Source organism: Arvicanthis niloticus, chromosome X (genome assembly GCF_011762505.2).
Source record: "Arvicanthis niloticus isolate mArvNil1 chromosome X, mArvNil1.pat.X, whole genome shotgun sequence".
In the NCBI taxonomy this organism is placed as follows: domain Eukaryota; kingdom Metazoa; phylum Chordata; class Mammalia; order Rodentia; family Muridae; genus Arvicanthis; species Arvicanthis niloticus.
This window is the reverse complement of record NC_047679.1, coordinates 130,199,082-130,222,547: the sequence shown is the minus strand read 5'-3', so window position 1 is coordinate 130,222,547 and position 23,466 is coordinate 130,199,082. Positions and strand designations below refer to the sequence as shown.

General features: G+C 35.8%; 1 protein-coding gene and 2 long non-coding RNA genes across 7 annotated transcripts in view; 1 reads left to right on the top strand and 2 right to left on the bottom strand.

The window, feature by feature from the left end:
* Positions 1-4,473: 4,473 nt before the first annotated feature.
* Positions 4,474-9,851, bottom strand: Spry3 (sprouty RTK signaling antagonist 3). Its single transcript, XM_034485564.2, has one exon. It carries the CDS (start codon positions 9,797-9,799, stop codon positions 8,933-8,935), a length of 867 nt encoding a protein of 288 aa, XP_034341455.1. The 5' UTR covers positions 9,800-9,851; the 3' UTR covers positions 4,474-8,932.
* Positions 9,852-9,903: 52 nt separating this feature from the next.
* Positions 9,904-15,515, bottom strand: LOC143435472 (uncharacterized). Of its 2 annotated transcripts, none has more exons than XR_013105809.1 (4): positions 15,409-15,515; positions 14,981-15,097; positions 10,640-10,762; positions 9,904-9,944 (listed from the first exon to the last, which is right to left on the bottom strand). It is a non-coding gene; the product is annotated as an uncharacterized LOC143435472 (long non-coding RNA). The 2 variants fall into 2 exon arrangements; XR_013105808.1 differs by having other exon boundaries at positions 15,427-15,511.
* The window catches only part of LOC143435471 (uncharacterized), a 75,660-nt gene continuing 67,595 nt past the window's right edge, over positions 15,402-23,466 (top strand). For 3 of the 4 annotated variants that reach the window (XR_013105807.1, XR_013105805.1, XR_013105804.1), the window contains exons 1-2: positions 15,402-15,489; positions 20,640-20,779. This is a non-coding gene — a long non-coding RNA (uncharacterized LOC143435471). Of the gene's footprint in view, positions 15,490-15,614; positions 16,157-20,639; positions 20,780-23,466 lie in introns of those variants that run through there. The other variant, XR_013105806.1, reaches the window with a different exon arrangement.

Below are 23,466 nucleotides of genomic sequence, written 5' to 3'. Positions count from 1 at the left end.
CAGAATCTTTGGCATTCTGATTACTTGGTTAGAAACCGGGCACAGAAAGGTTAAGTAACTTAACAAAGGTTTCAAGATTCATTTATTTAATAATTGCACTTTATTATTCTCACTTTTTATATTTATCATGTTTGTATAAAGCATTTTAATTTTTATTAATTCTTTGAGAATTTTATACATTGTATTTTGATTATCTTCATCTTCCTCCTCTATCTTCTCCCAGAATCACCTGCCATTTCATATTACCCACATTTGAGTTCTCATTTTTTGGAAAACCTATCAAGTCCCATTAGTGCTGCCTATATACTCTTATGTGTGTGGCTATTAATTGAGGCAAGAGCTACACACTTAAAGAGAGCTAATTCTCCCTCTATTGGCAGCTATCATTTGCCAAAAACTCCTCAGCTAGGGGTGGAACTTCATGCCCCCTCCCTTGGGTCTCAAGTAGTCCAGACTAGCCTTGAACTCTCAGTGTAGCCTTAAACTACACTTAAACATTCCTTACTAATAGTTTCAGTACCAAATAAATGCTTTTCCTAACAATAATTGACATAAAAATCTTAGAAATAAGCTCCATAAAGTAGTAGATGAGCACGATGAAAAAACAAGGTATAATCTACAGTTTTAAGGAAAGGATAAAAATTATGTTATTAGCCATGGTTATTAATAGTAGGAAGAAACTCAAATCTTCAACAATGTTTCATATAGCCTGTAATATCAACACTTGAGAAGTAAAGACAGAAAAATTAGGAGTTTAAGGCCTCTCTCCAATCTCTTTATGCACTTACCTTCTCTTTTTCTGCACTCTCTCTGCCCCCAATAAACCCACCTTTATGATTTAATTTGACTTAAATGGATTCATTTCTTCAGTGGATAACTTATCACCCACAAACTCAGAGAAACTTCTAGAATGAGATCTATGAGTTCCATAGAATTCTGGGTTTAGCTTAAGGTCAATGCTGTGGTTGCATGATATAGGCAATCCATTGCATTTCTATTTTTATCTATCAGTTCTTAATCCAGCAAAGGAAAAATATAATCCTCAACTTATAAATTTAATTGCCACTGAAGCCAAGTTCAGTTTTAAAACACGATTTATGCAAGGGATTAATATTGATGCATGTTATCTGATAGATACATCAGTCAAATGATTATTTATTGCATACCATATGACTATGGCTAATATTGAATATTATATATTTCACTGTCACTATCACTGTGTATTTCAAATGTTCTCATTACAGAGGGTTTTAAATGCTTGAAGTAATGGCTGAGTTAGTTGGTTTAAACTTGGTCATTACTATATTCAAAGCCATAACATCCTTTGTATATAAATGTGTACAATTATATTTTATCAACATGCAATAAAAACTTTTGTTTTAGAGATTCTATGTCACATCTGTGTTATGTATTAATTCCCAAAAAACATAATATTCCTTCACATTTGTATGAAAAATATATAACAAATTGCTTCTGCTTTATTTATTCTTCTAAAATCTCTAGGCTTTGTTACCTTCATTTTACAAAGGAAGAAAGCAAAGCAAAAAAAAAAAAAGCATGGGATAAAGAGAGAAGCAGATAGTATCAAGACAAGAGCTCTGGCCTAGATATCTGCAGATCTGGATTCCTGTGCTCCTTAGTTGCTAACTCACCATGTGGTTATGACTAAATCACATCCCCTCCCTAGACCTCACTATCTGAATTTACAGAATGAGGTGATTTGGCTTTCTCGAGTCTGTTTTCATATTATAATCACCCAAGAGCTTTAAAATACATTTCTTAACTCACCTCCAAATGTTTTGATTTTAATTGGTCTCAGAATATTGTGACTTCCATAACACTACAATGACTCAGAAGAAACTAATCCAGGGAAACCATAAATCCAGTCTGGAAGGAAGTGAAACCTTGTCATTTAGTATAAGAATCAAGAGCTGCAGAGTATGAGGAAGTGCTCAAGCTCTCTCTCTCTCTTCTCTCTCTCTCTCTCTCTCTCTCTCTCTCTCTCTCTCTCAGCATGTAGGTATACATACACTCATTCTAGTTGAAGAATTATAGGGATTTGAAAAGAGTGTTTATAAAAGAAATTTGAAGAGTTAACAAATTAAAAAATAGTATTATATTGTTAATTTTAAAAAGCATTGTTTTTCTTTCTGGACCCATGTTTAGAATGTCTTCTATTCTTTTCCTTCTTTCAATATGGTTTATGATAGGCTTGCGTCATTCTTCTTAGGAGGGGTGTTAATCTTCATTGAAAGAAAGCCATTGAGGGAAAAATGAAATAAAATTATCATAAAGATGAATAAGCTTTTTCTTGGATTTCTTCTGCAGCACTTTTGTCAGCATGGTGGTAAACTTCAAAGGTAAGGATTAAAGCTTGGTCATAGAAAAAGAGCCAAGTGATCCATTTATTCTCCTTAGTTTAGTTTTAGCAAATAGGTGCAAAATGATTTCTCAGGGTGCATACATACTCCACCCCAGCTTTATTATGGTAGAAAATGTGAGTGTGGCTTGCTTTAAAGCTCTTTATTAATAAAGCAGAGTATTTGCCTATCTGGCTATGTATACTTCTTTCCCTTAGTACTCTGTCACAAATATGTTAGTTAAGTTTTTCAGGACTTGAAGCTTTCAGATTCTTGTTATCAGTGTCATTTACCATCAGTGATTTACCAACATGATTATTATCTGGTACAGTCAAAAGGATTTTCTGATAGTTGAAGAATGACAACTTGAGGACCTATTCTTTTTCAGGAGACTGACTAGCAAATATATCTGAGAGCAAACACATAAAACTTGGATTGCAATGACAGCAAGATCTTGAACAGCAGCATTCTCAAAATATCTTTCCTTGTCTTATCCATCTTGGCCTTTGAAAATAACAAAGCATCCTGACCTTTGAAAGCAACTGGATAAGGAGAAGATAGGGACATAGGCCTAGATTAGGATAAAGGGGTCAAAGACTGTAGTCTAGTTAAACGTTATCAAACCTTAGTCCAGAAGTTCAAAAGACATACTGATGACTATATGTGATCCACACTAAATCATCAGAGAAGACTAACTGAAGATTTGGAATTTTAGAATTTTGAATTTTGGTTACATTCACAGCTAATAAAAAGCTTGGGCAAAGTTTTTAATCTGAACAACTAGGAGTTTGGAATTGTGTTAAAAATAACGAAGAGTACACAGGTATATGTTTGACTTTTCTAATACATGTTGGAGTACAGATGTAAAATTGGCAGTTGAGCATTTAAAGAGTTGTGTTCAAGGAAGTAGTACCTACAGGAAAATTATTTTGAGCTCTTACATAAATGATACTCAAAGAAAAGCTATCTAATGGATACTTGAATATGAAGAAATGATGGGGAGAAAAGACCTAACAAAGGATACACAGAAGGAGCAGTTAGTGAAATAAGAGGAAATCAAGAAAAGAATAATATTCTAAAGTCAAAACAATGAGCATGCTTTTAGATGCACTATAGTCAGATGTTCAGATGGGTCAGATATGATAAGGACTATGAATTAACCTGGACTTCATGAAGTAAAAGTAATTGGTAGAATAGTTTTGTCAGATCATTTTGAGTAACAACCTAATTTATTCATTCATGTAGTTTTTTTCAGAATTCTCTTATACATTTATTAACTCAGTACAATGCTGCATTATGTGCTTTTGTTACCAATAAAAATTAAAGCACATCAATGAAATGCTTTTAGCAAATGCTTTGATTTTATGTATGTACAGTATATAGAATGCAAGGAACCATTACATATCAAAATAAAAGATATTATCACTCTTAAAATGTGTCTGTGATGTCTTAACTAGGTGGCAGAAATATTTTTAAAGTCAGTAACCTTAATTTACATGATTCCCTCAAAGGCCCATGTGTTAATGTCTTGGTCACCCTCTTGTGGTATTAATGCATGGTGGTAGAAACATTTTTGTGGTGCTAAAAATGGAACTCAAGGATTTTTATATGCTAGGCAAGCACTCTATAACTGAGCTTTATGCTAAAATCTGGAATCTTTCTGAAGTGTAGCCTAATAAAAGGACTTTCAGATACTTGTGTATCCCTTTGAAGGGACAGTTTGGACAATGGTCCTTTCTTCTTTCCCTATGTTTATTATCTACTATGAGGTAAGTCACTGCATTTTCAAAGCGTTCCTGCCATAATTTACTGCCTTCTAAAGGCCTAAAAAACAATGCCCAGCCACTATGGACTGAAATCATGAGCCATGACAAACCTTTCTTCTTTCAAATTTGAATATCTTAGATATCTTGTTATGGTGATAAAGCTGAAAAATATACCAGTCAAGAAACTTATTTTCCTGTTTCAAAAATACCTAATTTAATCAATTTTGCTGAATTTATTACCCCATTTTCCTGTTATTATGCTTAGTAACCTAAATGAATGTATATATATATATATATATATATATATATATATATATTCATGCTTGTATTATTTGAGTAGTTCACAAAAATGAAATAAAATTCTATGCTAAAAATAAGGATATTTTGAAACTTTTTTCAACTCCTTTAGTTGAATTAGGGACTTCATGTCCATGTTGGGGAAAAAGACCTTCAGAACAAATCATTTGTGAGCACAGTATAGTCCTGTGTACTTTAGAGATAGTAGATTGTCTCTAACTCACTTTAAAATAATATGATTAAAACAAAGCATAGTGGTGCACAGCTTTAATTCAAACACTTAGAGAGCTGAGGCAGGTAGATCTCTGAGTTTGAGGCCAGCCTGGTCTACGTAGTAGGTTTCAGGACAGCTAGAAATATATAGCAAGACACTATCTTAAAATAAAGGAAGGTGGTAAAATAATAGGTACCAGTCTAACAGCACTATAAATCTATAACACTTCATACCCACATATATGCCTTGCTTTCTGTAGTAGAATAACAGTGCCTCTTCATTGTTGCCAAATTATATGCTGCATGTATACGGATAGTCACAGGTATACTACCGAGCATCACAGAGGATTTATTATGCCATAAGAAGGTGTATACAAGATGAGAGCTAGCAGATAAATCCTTCCCCAAATATGGGATGTGTAGAGATGTAATTTCATATGGCCTGTTATAAGAGGTTGAGAAACTAACTTGTCATAAAATAGGTTATGCTAACTTATTATATTTCCTAATAGTTGCTATCCCTAACTCATCACTATTGTCCCCATTTTGTTTACATGGATTATAAACCAGCTTTAGCTTCAAGTTCTATTTTCTAGGAACCTAAGTTAAGATACCTGAAATTTTTAAAATGAAAATAACTCTGGATTCAAGTCAGAAATTTGTAATGCCAATATTTTTGGAAACAATACAACTAAAATATTTCTGTGATTGTTGTTTTGTTCTTAACATAGGATCATGTTTAACTAAAGTGATAAATGGAGTGTAATAAAGAGAAGTATAATCACCACTGAAACTTGTTACTCTAGAATGGTTTATAGTGTACTTCAAATTTTTGTACCTGACTCTTGAACATGGACTTGAGAGCAGAGCACCTAGGTTCGAATCTTAGTTCCACATTTAACAAGTTACTTAATAATTTTGTGCTTCATTTTCTCATCTGTAAAATGGAGAAGAGAGTAATGTAGTTACTCTGAGAATGAAATGAGATAATATAGTTGTTGTTAAATATAGACAATATACTATCATGCTTACCACATAGCAGTGTATAAGGGTACATTATATTTATTATAGCTAGCATGATAGAAAGAATGACCTGAAATTAAAAGAAAACTTTCATCTAATGGCATAGAACACATATCAAGACATCAATATGTGGAAAGCAGTAGAATTAGGTATAGATTGAATTAACTGAAAGGAAATGCTAAGCAGGAAACAGCCATCTATACATTCCTGTTTATGCGGTACATATCACAAAGCAGAGAAATAATGAAAGCAGAGCCACTCTGAAGGATTTAGAGTTATTTTGTATATATTTTAAATATACATGTGCAATACATTAAAATATATAGAGATGTGTGATTATATATTTACACACACACATATATATATATATATATATATACATATCTATATGAAACCACAGAAGGGATACATATGCACACTCACATGTCTGTGTGCATACCTCAACAGGACCCATCTATATGTAAACCAGATGCAGTCCATATCAGGCCAACTTGGACATAAGTAAAAGCCTTGACTCGGCAGCAGATTGCATTCAGGAACCCTTCAGTTTCTTCTACCAAGTATAAGGCCATTTAAAAATACACTGAGAAGAATTCCTCTGGGTGTATGGCAGAGCCCAGGGCCCTTCTGGCAGTGCACAATTTGCCTGAGTAAGGACTGCAGGGTTGAAATATCTAGGAGCTATTAAGAAGGGGCTTGAAACTAATAAGCAAGCATCCATAGTGTAACTTTAGCTCCAAAACAATGCACTAGTGTCAGAGAATCCTTAGATGTCTAGACTCTAAGCAAATTTTGGACAGAAGCAGCGAGAAGTGTGTGTTGCTGCCCATCATCATCCAGTGTTATCCAGATAACTGGGTATAGCTTTTAGGGATAAATAAGTTTGAAATACATTAGGAAGATTTTTAAAGATTAAACACAAATTATTTAAAGTTAAAGGATTTAAAAGCAACATAAGAAGTTATAGGTATTCAGGTATTGGTTCAGGGTTTATAAATGTCCCAAGAAGCCTAACCTTATATATGGCACCATTTGCAGCAATATCATTAACAATACTAATAATCATCATAACATACTTATATATACAAAAATAGGACAAAGCAATTCTACAAGAGGAGATGTAAGTGAAGTTATGTGGTTGTGTGCAACCCAATGTCAATACACCTCAGGAAGTGCCATAGCCAATAAAGACTTTGTGGCATATATTTCTGCAGTATGTATCCAATAAAGGGACATGGAATTCCCTTTCTTCCTCCTGTGCATGATTATGCACTTCTACTCACTTCACCCTGCAGCACACATCCATGAATACTTTAAAAGAGATGATACATAGAGTCTGGAAGTCTTAAACTAAGTTGGAGCACCTTGATTTCAAGCAAGTGCCCCCAATATCTGTATTCCTTGGTAAATCTTGAGTTTACTTACAGAGGGAAACTATATAATTCTCATGTCTCTTAGTAGCAGTCTTTTGTACCCTGCCATCACCATTTCAGCCTTTTCCTTATTGACAGGGGTTCGTAGCACAGGCTCTTTGTACATTTTATGAGGGGAGTCACTTCTGTGCATTACATATCTTTCATCTCAGTAGTTCACTGTTGCTGAAATCTAGGTTCTTAGGCAGCTACCATTGCAGACAAAGCCAGGAGGGAGCACAGTATGTGCAGCAAAGTGTAGATGCAATGGCGAAGATACAACTTGGTTAGGGTTTCTTTATATTTTCCCCCACATTTGAGCTTCTACATGGTGACAGAATCAAAGGTGGTGTCCACTGGGGGCAGCCTCAATACCCAGTAGTTAATTAACTACTCATTTTTTTCACTGCAGAAAGACCACTACACTAACTTCTTATGGTTTCTGAAAAGTAATTGGAAGGGAATCACTTTCTGGAATTGTTAACAGAGTCCTAAGAAAAAGTTCAGTGAGCCAATATAATGAAGGGGAGAAACAATGAAGTAGGAGTCAGAAGGCCCATGTTCCTGTGAAATTCTGTTATCAACTCTAGTATGTGGCCTTGGGCAATTCCCTTCCTATTTCCAGACCTCAGTTTTCCCATCTGTAAAATTACAACATTGAACTAGACTAATATTTAAGATTCCTTCCAGCTCTAAAATTTTATGACTTTTAACATCCATTATTAAGGCCTGAGCCATGCAGTCTCAGGGCAGTTAGCTAAGAGAAAACGTACCTCTGTAATATCCTTTGCTTTGTTCATTTAGCTATAAAGCACGTCTGCCTTTGGCACTTGGGTCAGACATACAAAGTTATGAGCATCCTGATTTACTATCCTACTCAGCATGCTAGTAGAATCTGTCAGTACTATAAGTTGTTTATCAGCAAAAGGAGAAAAAACACTCCAACTAATTGAATTTGGAAATGTAGGAGAGCCTCATATGCGCACAAACAAGTGGGTATGGGTGTAAGTGCATACACACATTGGGATACCGACTATTGCTAGCAATCAGTTCATTAAAATAATCAATTTCCCTTAATACAATTTAGTAAATAGTATAGCATAGCAAAGTTTGGCATCTAAGAAAACACCTATGGAAAAACCGTACATTTGAATGTGTCAGAGAAAAAGAGGCAAGAAGAGAGAAACAAATAGATATCAAACAAAATAAAACCATAAACAAAAATTAGTCTTAGAAAGCAGAATAGTAGAAAGGTAGGAAATAAAGAAATGTAGCAAAGTAAAAGGAGAGGCTGAAAAAAAAACAGAACAGGATAATGAAAGAAGAGACAGGGAGATAGAAAGGAAGAAAAGATGGAGGAGGGAGGGTGGGGGAAGGAGGGACAAAAGGGCAGGAAGAGGGAGTCATATTCCCTGGAAGGTTGAACACTGTTCCACATGCACCTGTGATGACCATCTTAGAAGAAAGTCTTCAAAGGCACTGTGGAAAGCAGAGTGACAATCAGAGCCTGCACCAAGAGGCATTACCTTGGGGAGCCCCTAAACCTCCACGTTGCTGGCCCTGTCAGTCCTCAGTTTCCAAAACTCATGCCTATGTATCACCTGAATATGCCATGACAGCCGTAAAAGCTGAGCAGGCTGGGTGTCAGAAGACTGAAGAAGAGTGGGATAGATATTGTGAAAAAGAGCAAGGCATCCTGCACTAGGATATACTTTGCCATTATCTTGAAGCCGCAGGAACAAAAGAGGTGAGGTCCTAACTTTGGCTAGTTTATTATCTCACACCCTCCCCCAAACATGAGGCCTATGCGTTACTGAAGAGGGTCAGAAGGAAAACACTCTGGATCCATCTTGTAGGAAGGTCATACAGACTTTTCCTGGGCCTTGGGGAAGGGTGAGCTACTAGAAGAGATTTTTCTGCACACAGTGTTGGTGTGCCTCTTACAGCGGCAGCCTGGTCGACGGAGGCTATCATAGCCCTGCTGGCACAGGTGGAGGCATCCACGGGTAGGCAGGTAGCAGCACAGGCAGGGTAAGAAGAGGGAGATGAGACTCATGGCTGCCCAGCGAATGAAACAAGAGCTAGGCCCACAGGAACAGGGCTCATCAGCGCAGTTGTCTTCATCATCAGTGGAGCAGTGGTAGAAGAGGCCCTTGACACAGCAGAGGCAAGTGCCATAATCAAGGAGGCTCTCAGCAGAGCAAAGGCAACGCTGGTTGCACATCCAGCAGGAGGGTAGAGGGCGAACCGCTGTGCAGGGGACACACTTGCAGCGCCCACACTCTTCGCAGATAAAGAGGTGATCACTGGGATGCCCTACAGATTGCTCAGCTTCTCCCTTCAGAGCACCATCGACCTTTGGGTGGGCCCCTGCTCCAGGCTGGGTTCTGATGATGGACTGGCCTGAAGGAGAGGGTGTAATGCTGGCCAAGAGCCTTTGATCAGAGGCAGTGGTGCTTTGGGACATTGAGCTGGCAATGCTAGATTGGCTCAGATGCTGAGGCAGGGGCTGCAGCTGATGACACTGGCTAATACTGCGTGGGAGAACAGTAGGCATGGTAGCCAGGGACCAATCAGACTTGTGGGTTTGCACAATAAGGGAAGGGCTGGAAAGAGCTTGTTTACAGGGTGCTGGAGGCCGTTCCACATAATCATTGCTAGCATGAGTAGAGCGCAGCTGTTCAATAGGCAGAATTTGTTGGAGCTCATCTATTGCTGTGGCATCCATTTTGCCTAGATTTTTGAGCTCTAAGTGATTTGAGGTCAGAGTGGCACTTGCGGTGATAAAAAAAAAAAAAAAAAAAAAAAAAAAAAAAAAAAAAAAAAAAAAAAGCCCTTGTAGTTAAATGGACCTCAAAGCATATCAGAAAATCCTAAGAGAAAAGAAATACAAACAATGTATGAGAACATACAAGTCACAAGTTTAGGGGAACCAAGAAAAAGTTAGGACTTATTACCACTTTCATCTTTCAAATGCTGTATTGTAGGTTTTATGTAATACTTTTATTTTGTAAGTGAACTCATTCATTTTCAGAAAAGTCTGGTCATTCTATTTAAAGGATAAATAAGTTTGGGAGCAAATGTTAGATAATTAATTTTTTTTTGTATTCTATCGTGTGGCTAACCTAAGTTTTGAACATCTGAATTCTAATAAAAATAGAGCCAAATGTTAAAAACAAAGGTCATTTCCTAAAGCAATATTGAAGCAATAGAGGAAACTTCAAAGGTCTACCAAGAGAAGCTGCTCATATGTGTATATGAACATGTATATATTCAACCATTCTCCTGCCTCCTCCAGAGTAGCTGGAACTATAGGTATGCATTACCACACTCAGCTTCCAGAATCATACATTTTAAAATATACCACACTGGATTGTGCAGTGACAATTACATCAAACTATAATACAAGCCTTGAACTATTTTAAATATCACCATAACTATATAATTTTATTTACCAAACAAATATTTCACAGACTGCTTTTCTCTTTTACACCAAAAATGGCTTTTGTAAAGAGATGTTCTTATACTATATTTAAGCTTAGTTGGCCATTAGAAAATGTATTCTTACATCTTCATTGTTCCACAAATGGCTGTGTAGTCCTTCTCCTGAAGGCCTTGATATAGGGAGAATCAACAAATTGTGACCATGCAGAAAATATTTTACAAGTAGTAGACTCCTGTACCTAGAAGACTGAATGTTCAAAAAGGAAATGGAAACATGAATCAATGAGACAACATGGAACATCAGGACATAAAGATCATTAGCATGAACACAGTACTTACTTGAAATCTGTCAGATTTTAAGTATCCTCAGAATAAACCAATTACTCATACTGTGGAATAATTTGGATAGATTGAATAAATACAAATGAACAAAGAGATAGAAAACAATATCTGATTAGGATTCTATAATAAAGCAAACAACGCTGAAATAGGTCCAAAGTAAAATAATAATGGGAAAAATAATGATACAGTTCATAAAGAGTTCAGCAGCTAATAATGGCTACACTTTGGAGGCTTTTGGAGGCTTTTTTTTTTTACACTTTTTGGAGGCTATATTCTCATATAAATCTGATTAGCTAAACTTACATCTGCTTAAAAATTAGATAAACATAACGGATGCTCCATGACTCAATTATGTATGATACTTTTGTCAAATCATTTGCTTTCTTTTGGCCTCAGTTTCACTACCTATATAATTATAGGGGTGGTCTAGATTTTCAAGGATACTGCCCCATAATGGTCTATATTTCTATAGCTATGTAATTTAATCATTCTTTTCATCCACACCATCTACATTTTCAGGTTCTTGAGGGTAAATTGGGCAAAGGCCCCTGTTTGTTTGGACAATTAAAAAACAAAAATAGATTCACTTCCTTGCACTTAAAGTCCTTGCAACCTTCCACCCATAGCTTTACTAAATCTTTATACAGTCATAGTCTTAGTATTGGAAAGAAATAGACAGTATTCATTGGACATCTGAATAAACAAGGACATACTGTTTATATGGATTGTAGATTATATGTGAACATGAAAGCTTTGGAATATAAAAAGTATTTGAAAAAGTTATAAGAAATGGGCTTATGTCCAACTCATCAAATACAGAATGGGTGGAGTCATTCAAGTCTTATATGCTTTAAATATAGCAACATATACTGGATATAGTTAGATATGTCAATTTCTAAAATACATGAAAATGTCAAGAAATAGTTACATGTGATAATCATGTTATATTCCTAAAACAGGATTACAGTGAAGCCACTGAATACTCAGAGGTGTGCCCACAAAGTTGAAAGCTAAACTCAATAGAATCTAGGTCATAATATAAACATCTCAGAACCAACAATAAAAATATCTTAAGGGGGTTTCTATCTGGTACCAGAAGGTCACATGGTGTTTAGGGTAAAAAGGTATATTAAAGTAGTGGTTAGACTTTTCATGAATAAGAGATTTTGTTGGATGATTAAAGAAATCTACAATAATGAAGCATTGTTGGCCTCAGTTAAGGAGGCTGACAGTATAAAATTAGTTTCTGTTCTCAATTTTTTTATTAGAATAGATTTTGAGATCTAATGTGGGTAGTAAGGATCATAGTAATATTGGGGTTTGGTGTAGTAATTAAAGACTGGATAACAATAAACTTTTTTGATATTCTGGCCCTGCTGAATCAATTTAGCTAAAAAAGATAAACTGAAACAATAGTCATATTCTACAGCAGAAGGTAATGGGGTAATCTTGAAAAACAAATAAGCAAGATACTACTAGTAGACTAGATGAGAAACTACCACTACATGCATGTTTATTATTCAGGAGTCCACCCATTAAAAAGGTATTCTTTGTGAGCAGCAAACTGCCTGTGGTCATTTTGGTATTTTGGTAAATGACAAAGAATATACATATCACATATTACTGAATAACAGTCAATGTGATTATGAGTACTGGCGATATTGTGATAGATTCTAGTGATTTTTGTCACATAGTACCTTTGCAGTAATGAATGATGCATTGTAACCCACCCCTGTCAGTCTTGCTGGCCAGGCGTTCATAGCTTTCTGAATAGTTTTTCTATAGCTATGAAATTTGCTATATTTGACCTAAACAGAAATTTCCTTTCTTATTTAGAAACTAGAAAGCTAAACCTATTTATGAAATGGTGATGATGTTTATTAATAAAAGAAAATGTATTTTTCTCTTTAAAACCTAAAATCTGCCATGTTGAGACAAAACTTGAAAACTTTTCTGCCTAAAGCATGCTGATGTTTTAAGACATTTCTGAATTCTATGATAAATCTTTTTTTTGATAGAGTGTGATTCAATGTTGATTTTTTAAAAAAAAAAAAAAGATAGGAGAAGAAAGAAGGAAGGACTGACTGCTGTTTTCTCCTACTCTTACAGGCTCAATGCTGTTTTGTACCTTACTGTGTAATGGCTGTGAGATGTGTTTTTTTCCCCACTCCGTACTCTGCTGTTACATACACTTGTTCTCAGAATAACTGAAAGCAAACATAGGGGGAATTTCTGCTATGGCTTTATATGTTTTCTTAGTTCTACTATTCCAAAGTCTGCTCTCTAAAAAATCCTTCTCTGTGCAAAAGCATTTGCATCTCTATCAAAGCACACACCCCTTACAAATACCAAGTTGTATATAGTTTACATTACTGACCTCTCTGTTACTGACCAGGGCCTCCCTCCTACCACATACATCTTGCTAGAGCTGCCAGGTCCTCACCACATTTAACTCTTAACTTGTCACATTGCTTCCCCAATCCTATTCATTACTTTAATAGTTTCATTAAGACTTATATAGTTTATTTCAAGCCCCTGAGTCTTGCAGTTTTAAGAAGTTGACATTATTAAAGATATAGGTGCTTTAGTGATGAGTGATGTAGAGAAAAATTGTAACACCAAACACATTCATAAGCTTTTAATGGGGAGGAAAATTCTAAGAAGTTAGTTATTCATTTAAGACACTAGAATCTTTTTATAAGCCCCATTTTTTCTAAGATGCAAGAAGCTTGCATTATGGTCTTAATGCTAGCTTTACTTTGCTGCGTTACTATAGGCAAGTAAACTGTTTCTTCATTTGCAAATGAAGAGATATATAAGTAAAAATTTTAAAGCCCATTTTGCCCTGTTCTAAATTCTGTGCTGGGTTTTGGCTGTGTATCTAAGTCTTAAATTCTTTCATGAAGAATTAGTCTCCTTTCTTTTCAATTCTTTGCTTCCTTACTACTTAATTTTGAATAAATATCTCTAAATCCAAGTCACTCAGCTCACTAGATTATGTTTTGCAGCTACAGACCTGAAAACAGAACACAAAGAAACAAAATGTATAGAATTTTACAATAAAGTCTTACTGAATGTTAAAATCAAAGAGACAAGGGTATACTTAATGTGGATGAACGGCTAGTCTGTGCCTTATTTGTATTTATGTATGCAGATGACTTGTTGAGAACATGCTTTAATATATTATATACTCCAATTCATGTGATAACACATTGCTTTACAGGGAGGTTTTAATATGTGCAGAGAAGCAACAACAATTTGCATTTCAAAATGTAACTTAGTATAGGCTTCAAGATTTGTTTTCTGTTTATTGAGCTTGATTTGCAGCATTCATAGGTGAGTAATAGATGTGTGGAAGGAAGAGTACTTTAAATCATTCCCCTAGGTCCTAGCAAATGTCTTTTGACTAACTAGATATGTGCACAAGTTCTTATTTTGGACAAAATTCCCATATGCCACATACAGATATGTACACATATACCCAGGCATGAATCCAGAAATTTCTAAATCATTGCTCTGACTCAATGTAAGTGGGGGGTTATGCCGTGTCAGCTTGCGCCATTTCTTCCCAAGGCAAGGTGATGTGATGAAATCCGAATGATGCACAGCCCAGACTTGTGAGCCAATAGCAGACTAGCCCCACGCTGACAAGGATGCCCGCTGGGCAGCCAGACTGGCCTCAGCACAGGCTTTTCCTACGTCCTCACCTTGGGTGGTTAGGCTGCGCTGTAAGGGGCTTAGTTAAGCACCAAAATGCATTAAAGGGCAACAGACTATACATTAAATTGGCATTTGGATAAAAAAGGTTTATACTGAATTCTTATTTTGATTTCCAGTATGGATAATTTTCTACAAGAGCTGATTCACTTAAATGTCATCTTAAGGGTTTACATTTTATTTTACCCAGGCGCTTTCGTGTGTGTGTGTGTGTGTGTGTGTGTGTGTGTGTGTGCGCGCGCACACACACACACACACACACACACACACACACGAGCGCGCGCGCGCACACACACACACACACACACACACACACACACACACACCGCAGGCTGGAATGAATGGCAATCTGTGCATTGCATAGAAGGAATTCTGGAGTCTTTAAGAGCTAATCCCCGTGGCTTACCTTGAGAAAATGGTTTATCCATGCCGAGAAAACTAATGCTCGATCTGGCTCAAAGGATCTCTTCTCCTGAGTCTTTAGGTTTCTCCACCTCTCTTCGGAAAGTCTGAATGAAAACTCCTTTAGTGGAAGAGAAGATAAAACAGAGATAGTTCTGTCTTGGTCCCTCCGACACAGCAGGGGACAGAGAGAGAGAGGAGAGAGAGAGGGAGAGGGAGAGCGTGAGAGAGAGAGAGACGGGGAGAGCGTGAGAGAGAGAGAGACGGGGAGAGCGTGAGAGAGAGAGAGAGGGGGTGAGAGAGAGAGAGAGAGAGAGGGAGACGCGGGGGAGAGCGGGAGAGAGAGAGAGAGGGGAGAGAGAGAGAGAGAGAGAGAGAGAGAGAGAGAGAGAGAGAGAGAGCGCTGTGTGGAGGGGGCGGTGAAAATCAGACCTGTAGTAGCAGACACACCGTATAGATTTTACATGCAGAGCTGAATCTTGATATTGTATTCCCCAAAGAAAGCTCAGCAGGGTAAGTTCACCTCCTCCTCTTTCTCCTCCTCTTCTTTCTCCTCCTCCTCTTCTTTCTCCACCTCCTTCTCTTTCTCCTCCCCCTCCTCCTCCGCCTCTTACTCCTCCCCCTTCTCCTCCTCCTCCAGTTTCTTTTCCCCCTCCTCCTCCAATATTTTTCTTCCCCTCCTCTTCCCCTCCCCCTCTCCTTCTCCCCTTCCTCCTTCCTTACCTACTCCCCCACCTCCCTTTGGCCCCCACCTCCACCTCCGCCTCCGTCTCCTCCAATCTGTCAGAAGATCCGAAGCAGCAGAAACTGCAGTTGTAGACACAGGGTATCTCAACGGAGCAATAGATACCGCTAGTGGAGTGATTATTTATATAGCTCTGGGTGTGTTGGTATATGATCTGCGGCAGTATGTGTGTAGGGTGAGGTTGCACTGTGTGTTCAGCTCAGCTAGCTGGCTGTTTTGTGAATGCAGATGGTTTCTGGAGGTCTTGTGAATGGGTTATAGGGGAGGATGGGAAGGGATTTATTGCTCCTTGCTATAATTTCTTTCTCTCCCCCTCTCTGTGCCGCGGCTTTCCCGGAGCTGTAGCTCTTAATGCTTGGCTAAGTGGCGTCATCCAGCTGAAATTGAATCGACCCATTAGAACTCCCCATAGGAATCTCTGTATCCGGTCCCTGGGTAATGATTGAAACAAAATTTAAAGGGGAGTGGGGTTGCGGGGGTGGATAATAATTTTAAGGGGGCCTTATTTAAATATCTCTACCAATCATAAGACACTCAACATTTGCTGATTATCTGTAGTTTCAATCTGATAAAGATTGAACTTCTCCTTTAAGGGCTTTCCCCCCACCTCTTTTCCTCATTCATTCCCACTTTTTTTCAGCACTAATGATTGTCCATCCATCATCCTCTGGGAAACCATTACCCAACCTACATTCTCTTTCTTCCTTCAGTGTGTCATAGATTTAACAACAAATATTTATTAAGTGCCTTCCTTTGTGCTAGGTGTTTTGGATTCTTGCCTTTATAGAGCCTCCTTGGGACTGTCCAAGTTCTGAAAATAAATCAATAAAGCAACCTTAATTTACTTTTAGAGAGAAAGACAAATATTTTTGTAAATTATCTTCAGCCCATTATTTGGTTAATAAGAAGGGAGATGTCTTTCTTCTCACACCCAGAAAGAAGCATTAGAATAAAGTCAAGCCTCATATTTAAAATCAAATTTTCAGTCCTGCTTCAGTGGCAGGAACTTGGCTGTCAACATTCTTAGGATGCTTTAGTTACCTCATCTATAAAATTAAGATGGCAAATGGTGACAGTTCAGACTAAAACAAACTTGTGAGTCTGGAAACTCAGATTCTTAATTTTACTTTAATTCCTTGTGTGACCTTTGCAATTTACTACCTCTCTAGAGCCCTAATTTCTACATTAACACAAGGAAATCTGATTTGGTAATTGCCCAGTCTAGCTTTGCTGTTATATTATTTACATGCTTTCAGGAGTATTAGAACAACAGAAACTTTAAAATGTATGTTTGTGTGTCTGTATGTGCTCTATAAGCGTTCAATTTCATATGTATGTATAATACTTATGCACATATATAACTTATAAGCAAATCTAAATGTTTTTTCTAATCAGAGTTACCAGTCAAGAGATTTTCCTATGTAAATTCCTCTCTTTTATGGTTAAATTCTGTCACTACACTTAAACTTATTGAAATTATGGAAACCATAAAAACTAAACTATTGGTTCATATGCAGGTAAAAGATTAGTAACATATTTACTTAATAACTTTATATTAACTATGTGCCAAACACTTACTACTAGCTAGACTCAGGACAACAGATCAACATTCACAATTTTGGCTTCACAGTTTAGGAGGTATGTATCTGACTTTGGAAAGTTCAATTAATCCCCCTGAGCCTATTTATTAAAATAGAAATAAAAGTAGTTTTTATATCATAGGATTATGTTGTTGTCCTGTAATTTGAATAAAGTCCTACACATGTGACTGGCATATGAAAAGCACTCAAGGAATAGTGACTGTGAATTTTAAAAGTTGTTTTTACCTTAATTCATCTCATATGAAAAGCAAGAGATGATTTTAGCTAGAAATCTTTTCATTTTTAAAAATTTCATCTTATGTGCATGAGTGCCTCACCTACATGTATGTAAGTGTACTGAACCAGGGTCCTCTGCAAGAGCAAGTGCTCTTAACCTCTGGGCTATCTTTCTAGGCCCACTTTTCATTGTTTTAAGATACATATTTAAATTTGAACAGATGAGTTACCTAATTATTTTTTCCTTTATTCTTTGAATCTATATTAAGGAAACAAAACCAACCAAGATTATTCAACTTCACGGTTTAGGATACCTATGCCAAAATAATTATGTTGATGATCATTCATTCCACAATGTTTTCTATGAGCCAACCATTAGCAAACGGCCCATTCTTTAACAGCTAGATGCCCTACCCTTATAGAATTGACATTTAATTAGGTAGGGAGAAATTTTTATAATCTGCAAAATACTATCTTAAACATTTTATCTGGTTTACAACAATCCTACATAGTTTACCTACAAATTAGTATTATTTTACAGAGGAGAAACAAAAGTTGAAAGAAATTAAGTAATCAACATGACAAATTATTTCACATTTACTTTGTTTAGAATGTTTGTGTCTCCCCCAAATTCTTATGTTGAAAACTAATCGCCAATATGATGACATTAAGAGAGTTAATTAGGTCATGAAATTGTAGCTCTCATGAATGAACCCTTTACACCATATAAGGATTTAGTGAGATGGCACCACCCATGAATCAGAAAGTTATATCTCACCAGACACTACCAGTAACTTGATATTAGACATCCCAGACTCTAGAATGGTGATAAATAAGTTTTGTGGTTTATTGTATATCTAGTCTAAGATATTTTGTTATAGCAGCTAGAAAAACAAGATATTAACTCTGAATATTTTATATTATTGTATGCTTCTTTGCCTTTGAATATCCTGCTCAGTCTTCCCAAAACACCTCTCTAATGTATATTTCTTATACCTAAGCATAGAAGATTCACATTGTATGAGAAGCTTTGTCTAATCACCTCTGTATTCTTGTTAATGCTGCAGTTGGCTTCCTTATACTTGAATACTATCAATCACAGAATTTTCCAACCTTTGTTATGACTGTTTCCCATGTTAGACAGTTATCATTGGTGGTACATACAACATTTACTGCATTTGTCTTTACTGCTGTGTCTCTAGGGATTGATACACTTCCCACACAATTAATGCTTATTGAATGAATACTTAAATGACTCTTGGAAATAAACCTGGATAACTTCTTGATCTTTGCATTTTAAGCTACTATGTTCCCAAATTACTTTTGTAGTTTGATGATTTGTGATAGACTATCAGAGAAGTACAATTTTATACAGGAAATTCATGATGAGACATTACAAAACTCAGCATGGATTATCTAGCAAAACTATTAGATTTTTCTAACAGTGCATTTCAGAAAAGCTGTTAATGGTATATTTTTTGGGAAATACATTGAACAGATTCATTAAATTGCTGAAGATAATACAAGTAGTTTGTGACAGTGTGGGAACGAGAAGCAAACACAACTTTCTTGTTTCTGAATCCAGCCCCTTCTTTTTGTTTATAAAATACCTTAATAACTTTAATTCCACTCCATGTGAGTTTGTAGATACTATCTCAACACATATCAGCCCATGTATTTCAGCAAGCTGCTGATTTCCAAAAAATGAATAACCTTGAAGAAGACCATAAAATCACTCTGCCCTCTAAATATTTCCCTTACTATTCTAAAATCTCAATTTTGATTCTACAATAAATTAATCACATATTTAAACACTTTATAATAACCAATTGCTCAGGTCACTTCTTTTATGACAGTTAACTCAAAGAGATTTTAAAGGTAAAAGAATATGTCTAATCATACAGACTAAAAAAGATAAGACACTAGTAAAAGCGTTGTAGGGGTTACAAAAGCAGTGAAAGACTCACAGAAAAATTAGTATCTGGGAAACAAAAAAGCCTGAATAGGCATACATAATTCACATGAAGGGCACATGTGGAAACTAGTTGTCAAGAGCCAAATAGCACATGGAATTCTGAGAATGACACACTCAAACTGTCTTATGTAAGAGATATATTGAAAATAGGAATGAAATGTGTAGTGCTGGAGAATAACTTGAATGACAGGCAGAATAATTTAGAATTAATGTTTTAGAAATCAGATATAAAATCTTGAACAAAGTAATAAAGTATAAAAATAAACCATGTTAAGAAAGAAGAGGTAGATGGGATGGGGCTAGTGAGATGGTTCAGCAGGTAAAAGTGTTTGCTGTCAAGCCTGAGGGCCTGAGTTCAAACTCCAGAACCACCCACATGGTAGGAGAGAACCAACTCTTACAAACTGTCTTCTACACACACACACACACACACACACACACACACACACACACACAGAGAGAGAGAGAGAGAGAGAGAGAGAGAGAGAGACAGAGAGACAGAGAGACAGAGAGACAGACAGAGTCAAAGACAGAGAGAGACAGAGACACAAACAGAGACACAGACAGAGACACAGACAGAGACACAGGCACACAGACACACAGACACACAGAGAGAAATAATGTGAAATTAAAATTAAAAAAGAAAGACACACAGAACACACAATACATTGGTTAGGAAGATATTTGAATTAGGTCAACTAATTTAGAAATTTAGAGCACCCTGCAGAAATTTTAAACAAAAAATGGTAAGGGATGGGTTAGGAAACTGATAGTGAACATGGCAAGTGGGGATGGTATAACAGTAACAATTGCCACATGGAGAAGTAAGAAGGTGAAGATGAGCTTAAAACAATATTTGGACTAGAAAAAAACTTTACAACCTATATTATCAAACGTCCATTATAAAATTACACTCAAAATCCCAACCTACTTGCTTATCCTGATTGTTCTTTTACATTAATATATGGAATCTTATTCTACCTTAGAGACCACTTCAAATATGGTGTCCTGTATAACATTTTCAACATCTTATCATTTGTATTTCTGAACTTTCATAACAGAGGAGTGTGCTTTCATAGAACTTATCTTTTTTTTAAAGATATATTTTATTTTTACATGTGTCTAGGCTGGTTTCGAATTCCCTCTGCAATCAAGGATGACTTTGAACTCCTGATACTGCTGCCTCCACCACTTGAGTGCTGGAATTACAGAGAGCTTCATGCATTCTAAACAAGCACTCTACTGAGAGCTATATTTCCCAGACAGGTATTTATCACTTTTAATTTGTACTGTAATGGCTTATGTATGTCTTATCTTTACAACTAAAATTAGCTCACTGAATATTAAACGATGTGCCCCTAAGGTACTTTTAATTGTGATTATTGTGATTTTACTGTATTGTTGAAATAAAACAGGAAATGGGAAACAGAGCCAGCAAAAACCCATGTCTTCTGATGCTAGGGCCAACATTCTTTATGTTGTGCAACAGACACAAAAGATGGGTAGATCTTTGAGTTATTTTGGGCAAATATAGAACTTGAAGTAATCATGAGATGTCTTCAAGTGAGAACATTTAGTATAAACTTAATAGTATGAGACTAAATTTTGAAAGAAAATCCAGAACACAGAAATTTAGGACATGTTAACATGAAAGAGATCATTGGGTTTCTTGAAAATGGATGAAACTTCTGAAAAACAGGAAAGTAATATAAAGGATTGTGGACCATGTAGAAAGTTAGAGGGCAAAAAGATAAAGAACCAGTAGAGAAACCAAATTGTTGGTTGTTGTATGTTGGAAAGAGATCAAAACAGCACAGTGTTATAGTATTTCAAAAAATACATGAAATTAGAAGAAAGGTTTAAAGTATCTGGTTTAATTTAGCCATTATAGGCTATACTCACTATAGGTGAGTACCTGAGAAAAGGTTTTATGATACAGCAGAAACTTGACCATCAATAGGTTGAGAGGAAACCAAAAAGCTCAGCCTGGTTATAAGACTTCATCAACACAGGGAAGCTAGTGAATTGTGAAATAAAAGTAAGGAATTACTGGAAAAAAGAGATGAATAGGGGGTTTAAAGTGTTTGTTAGAGCTAAATTCCAGTGGAATTTGCAAGGATTGACATTCTGAACCAAGGCATGTTGTGTACTTTAGAGCAAAGGATAGTCACAAGCTCTGCCTTTGTTACATTTTAAAGCAAAGGACAGCCACAAGCTTTACTCTTGTTACAATTTTACCTGGAATTACACTGCTGAAAAAAAGAACTTAAGCACCTGAAGTCTGGATAAGACTATGACAACTAAGGAGTCTCCCATAGCTTGATCCTAGTGAATTCTAAGGGTCACAGAAAACAACTCTGGAGCTAAGCTATTCAAGAGAAGGCTTTAGCGTCAGATCTAGATTTACAACTGGTTACATTAATTAGTAGCTGTGTGATGTTTGATTTAGTTACTTAAAACTTCTGACTCTCACATTATACACTTGTGAAACTTGAGACATTAATTTGTTAAAAAACTGAGTAACTTGAAATGATATAAATAGAAAGTAATATAAGCACTAAATAAATAGTAGATATTACTATGAGTCTTATTTTCTGAGAGACTACTTCAAACACTGTGAAGATTCAACTCGAAATGGCATACTCTCAAGATAGCAGCATGTGGAACAGGCATACACATTAATCCAGTGACCACAATACATGCAGAATATAATACTCTTCTAAGAGAAGTATTCTATAAATGTTAATTATAGAAAAGAAGTAAGTAAATATATATATATATATATAAAACTCTCAAACTTACTTCCATTTTTCTCTTTATCATACTTTAATATAATTTAAATATTCTATTATTTTCTTTAGTAAAGTATGAGAACCTTGATTAAGTAAACAATCAGCAAACATACCGAGAGCCAAATTTGTACCAGCTTTGGGAATTGGGATGCAAATTAAAGTATAATAATAAATGAATTAGTTATATGTATTAACTTTTAATTTTGAGACAGGATCATGCTATGTAGCTCTGGTAGATTTTGTACTTGCTATGTAGCCCAAGCTAGCTTTGAACTCATGACAATACTTCTCTCTCAGCCTCTCAAGTTGTTGGGATTACAAGAATGTAACACTTTGTCCAGCTAAAATATATATTAATATAAATATAATATTATTACATAACTATATAGTATTAATTAAGATATAAACAACAGAAGAATATCTTATTCCATGTATATCATAATTTAGTAGTAAAGATAGAAAATAGATAAGTATATTAAAGGATATTGAGTGATTTGGAAAGAAACAAAAGGAAATACATATAATCTACTATTGGGAGTAAAAATAGCATTTAAATACAAATTTGAGGATGCTAGAGAAATGGCTCAGTGGTTAAAACCACCAGTTACTCTTCCAGAGAACCCAGTTTATTCCAGCATCTATGTGGCAGACCTCAACCCCTGGTAACTCCAGTTCCAGAGGATCTGGTTCCCTTTTCTGATCTCTACATAAGACAAAATTGTTTATAATAGAGAATTCAATTAGTTTTATAAATACAGTGCCTGATAATGATTATTTTAGATGCTTTATTAGACTATGATATAAAGTTGGCTCTAAATAAGCTCAGTATATTCTCAGAATATAAATGAGACATGCATTGTAGTTACTTCTAGAGAAAAAATCTGCCTCTAACTGTGATATAGGATGTTTCAATGTAATTCAATAAAACAAATGTATAAAAATTACCTACTTAAAATCAGCTAATATGCTTGATGCGAGAGATGCAGTGATGAATGTAACAGAATACACTGTTATAAAGAATCAATACATACTGTTTGAATGAACTGATTAATGGTCTTATCCTCATTATTCATAGTATACAATAATGGGAATATAAAAACTGTAATATAATATAATTATATAAACTGTAATATAATATGTCAATGAGCCAGAATTAGGCAT

Bases quoted from the DNA above. Each gene is read 5' to 3' on its own strand.
- Spry3 (XM_034485564.2), bottom strand. From the start codon at position 9,799: ATGGATGCCACAGCAATAGATGAGCTCCAACAAATTCTGCCTATTGAA.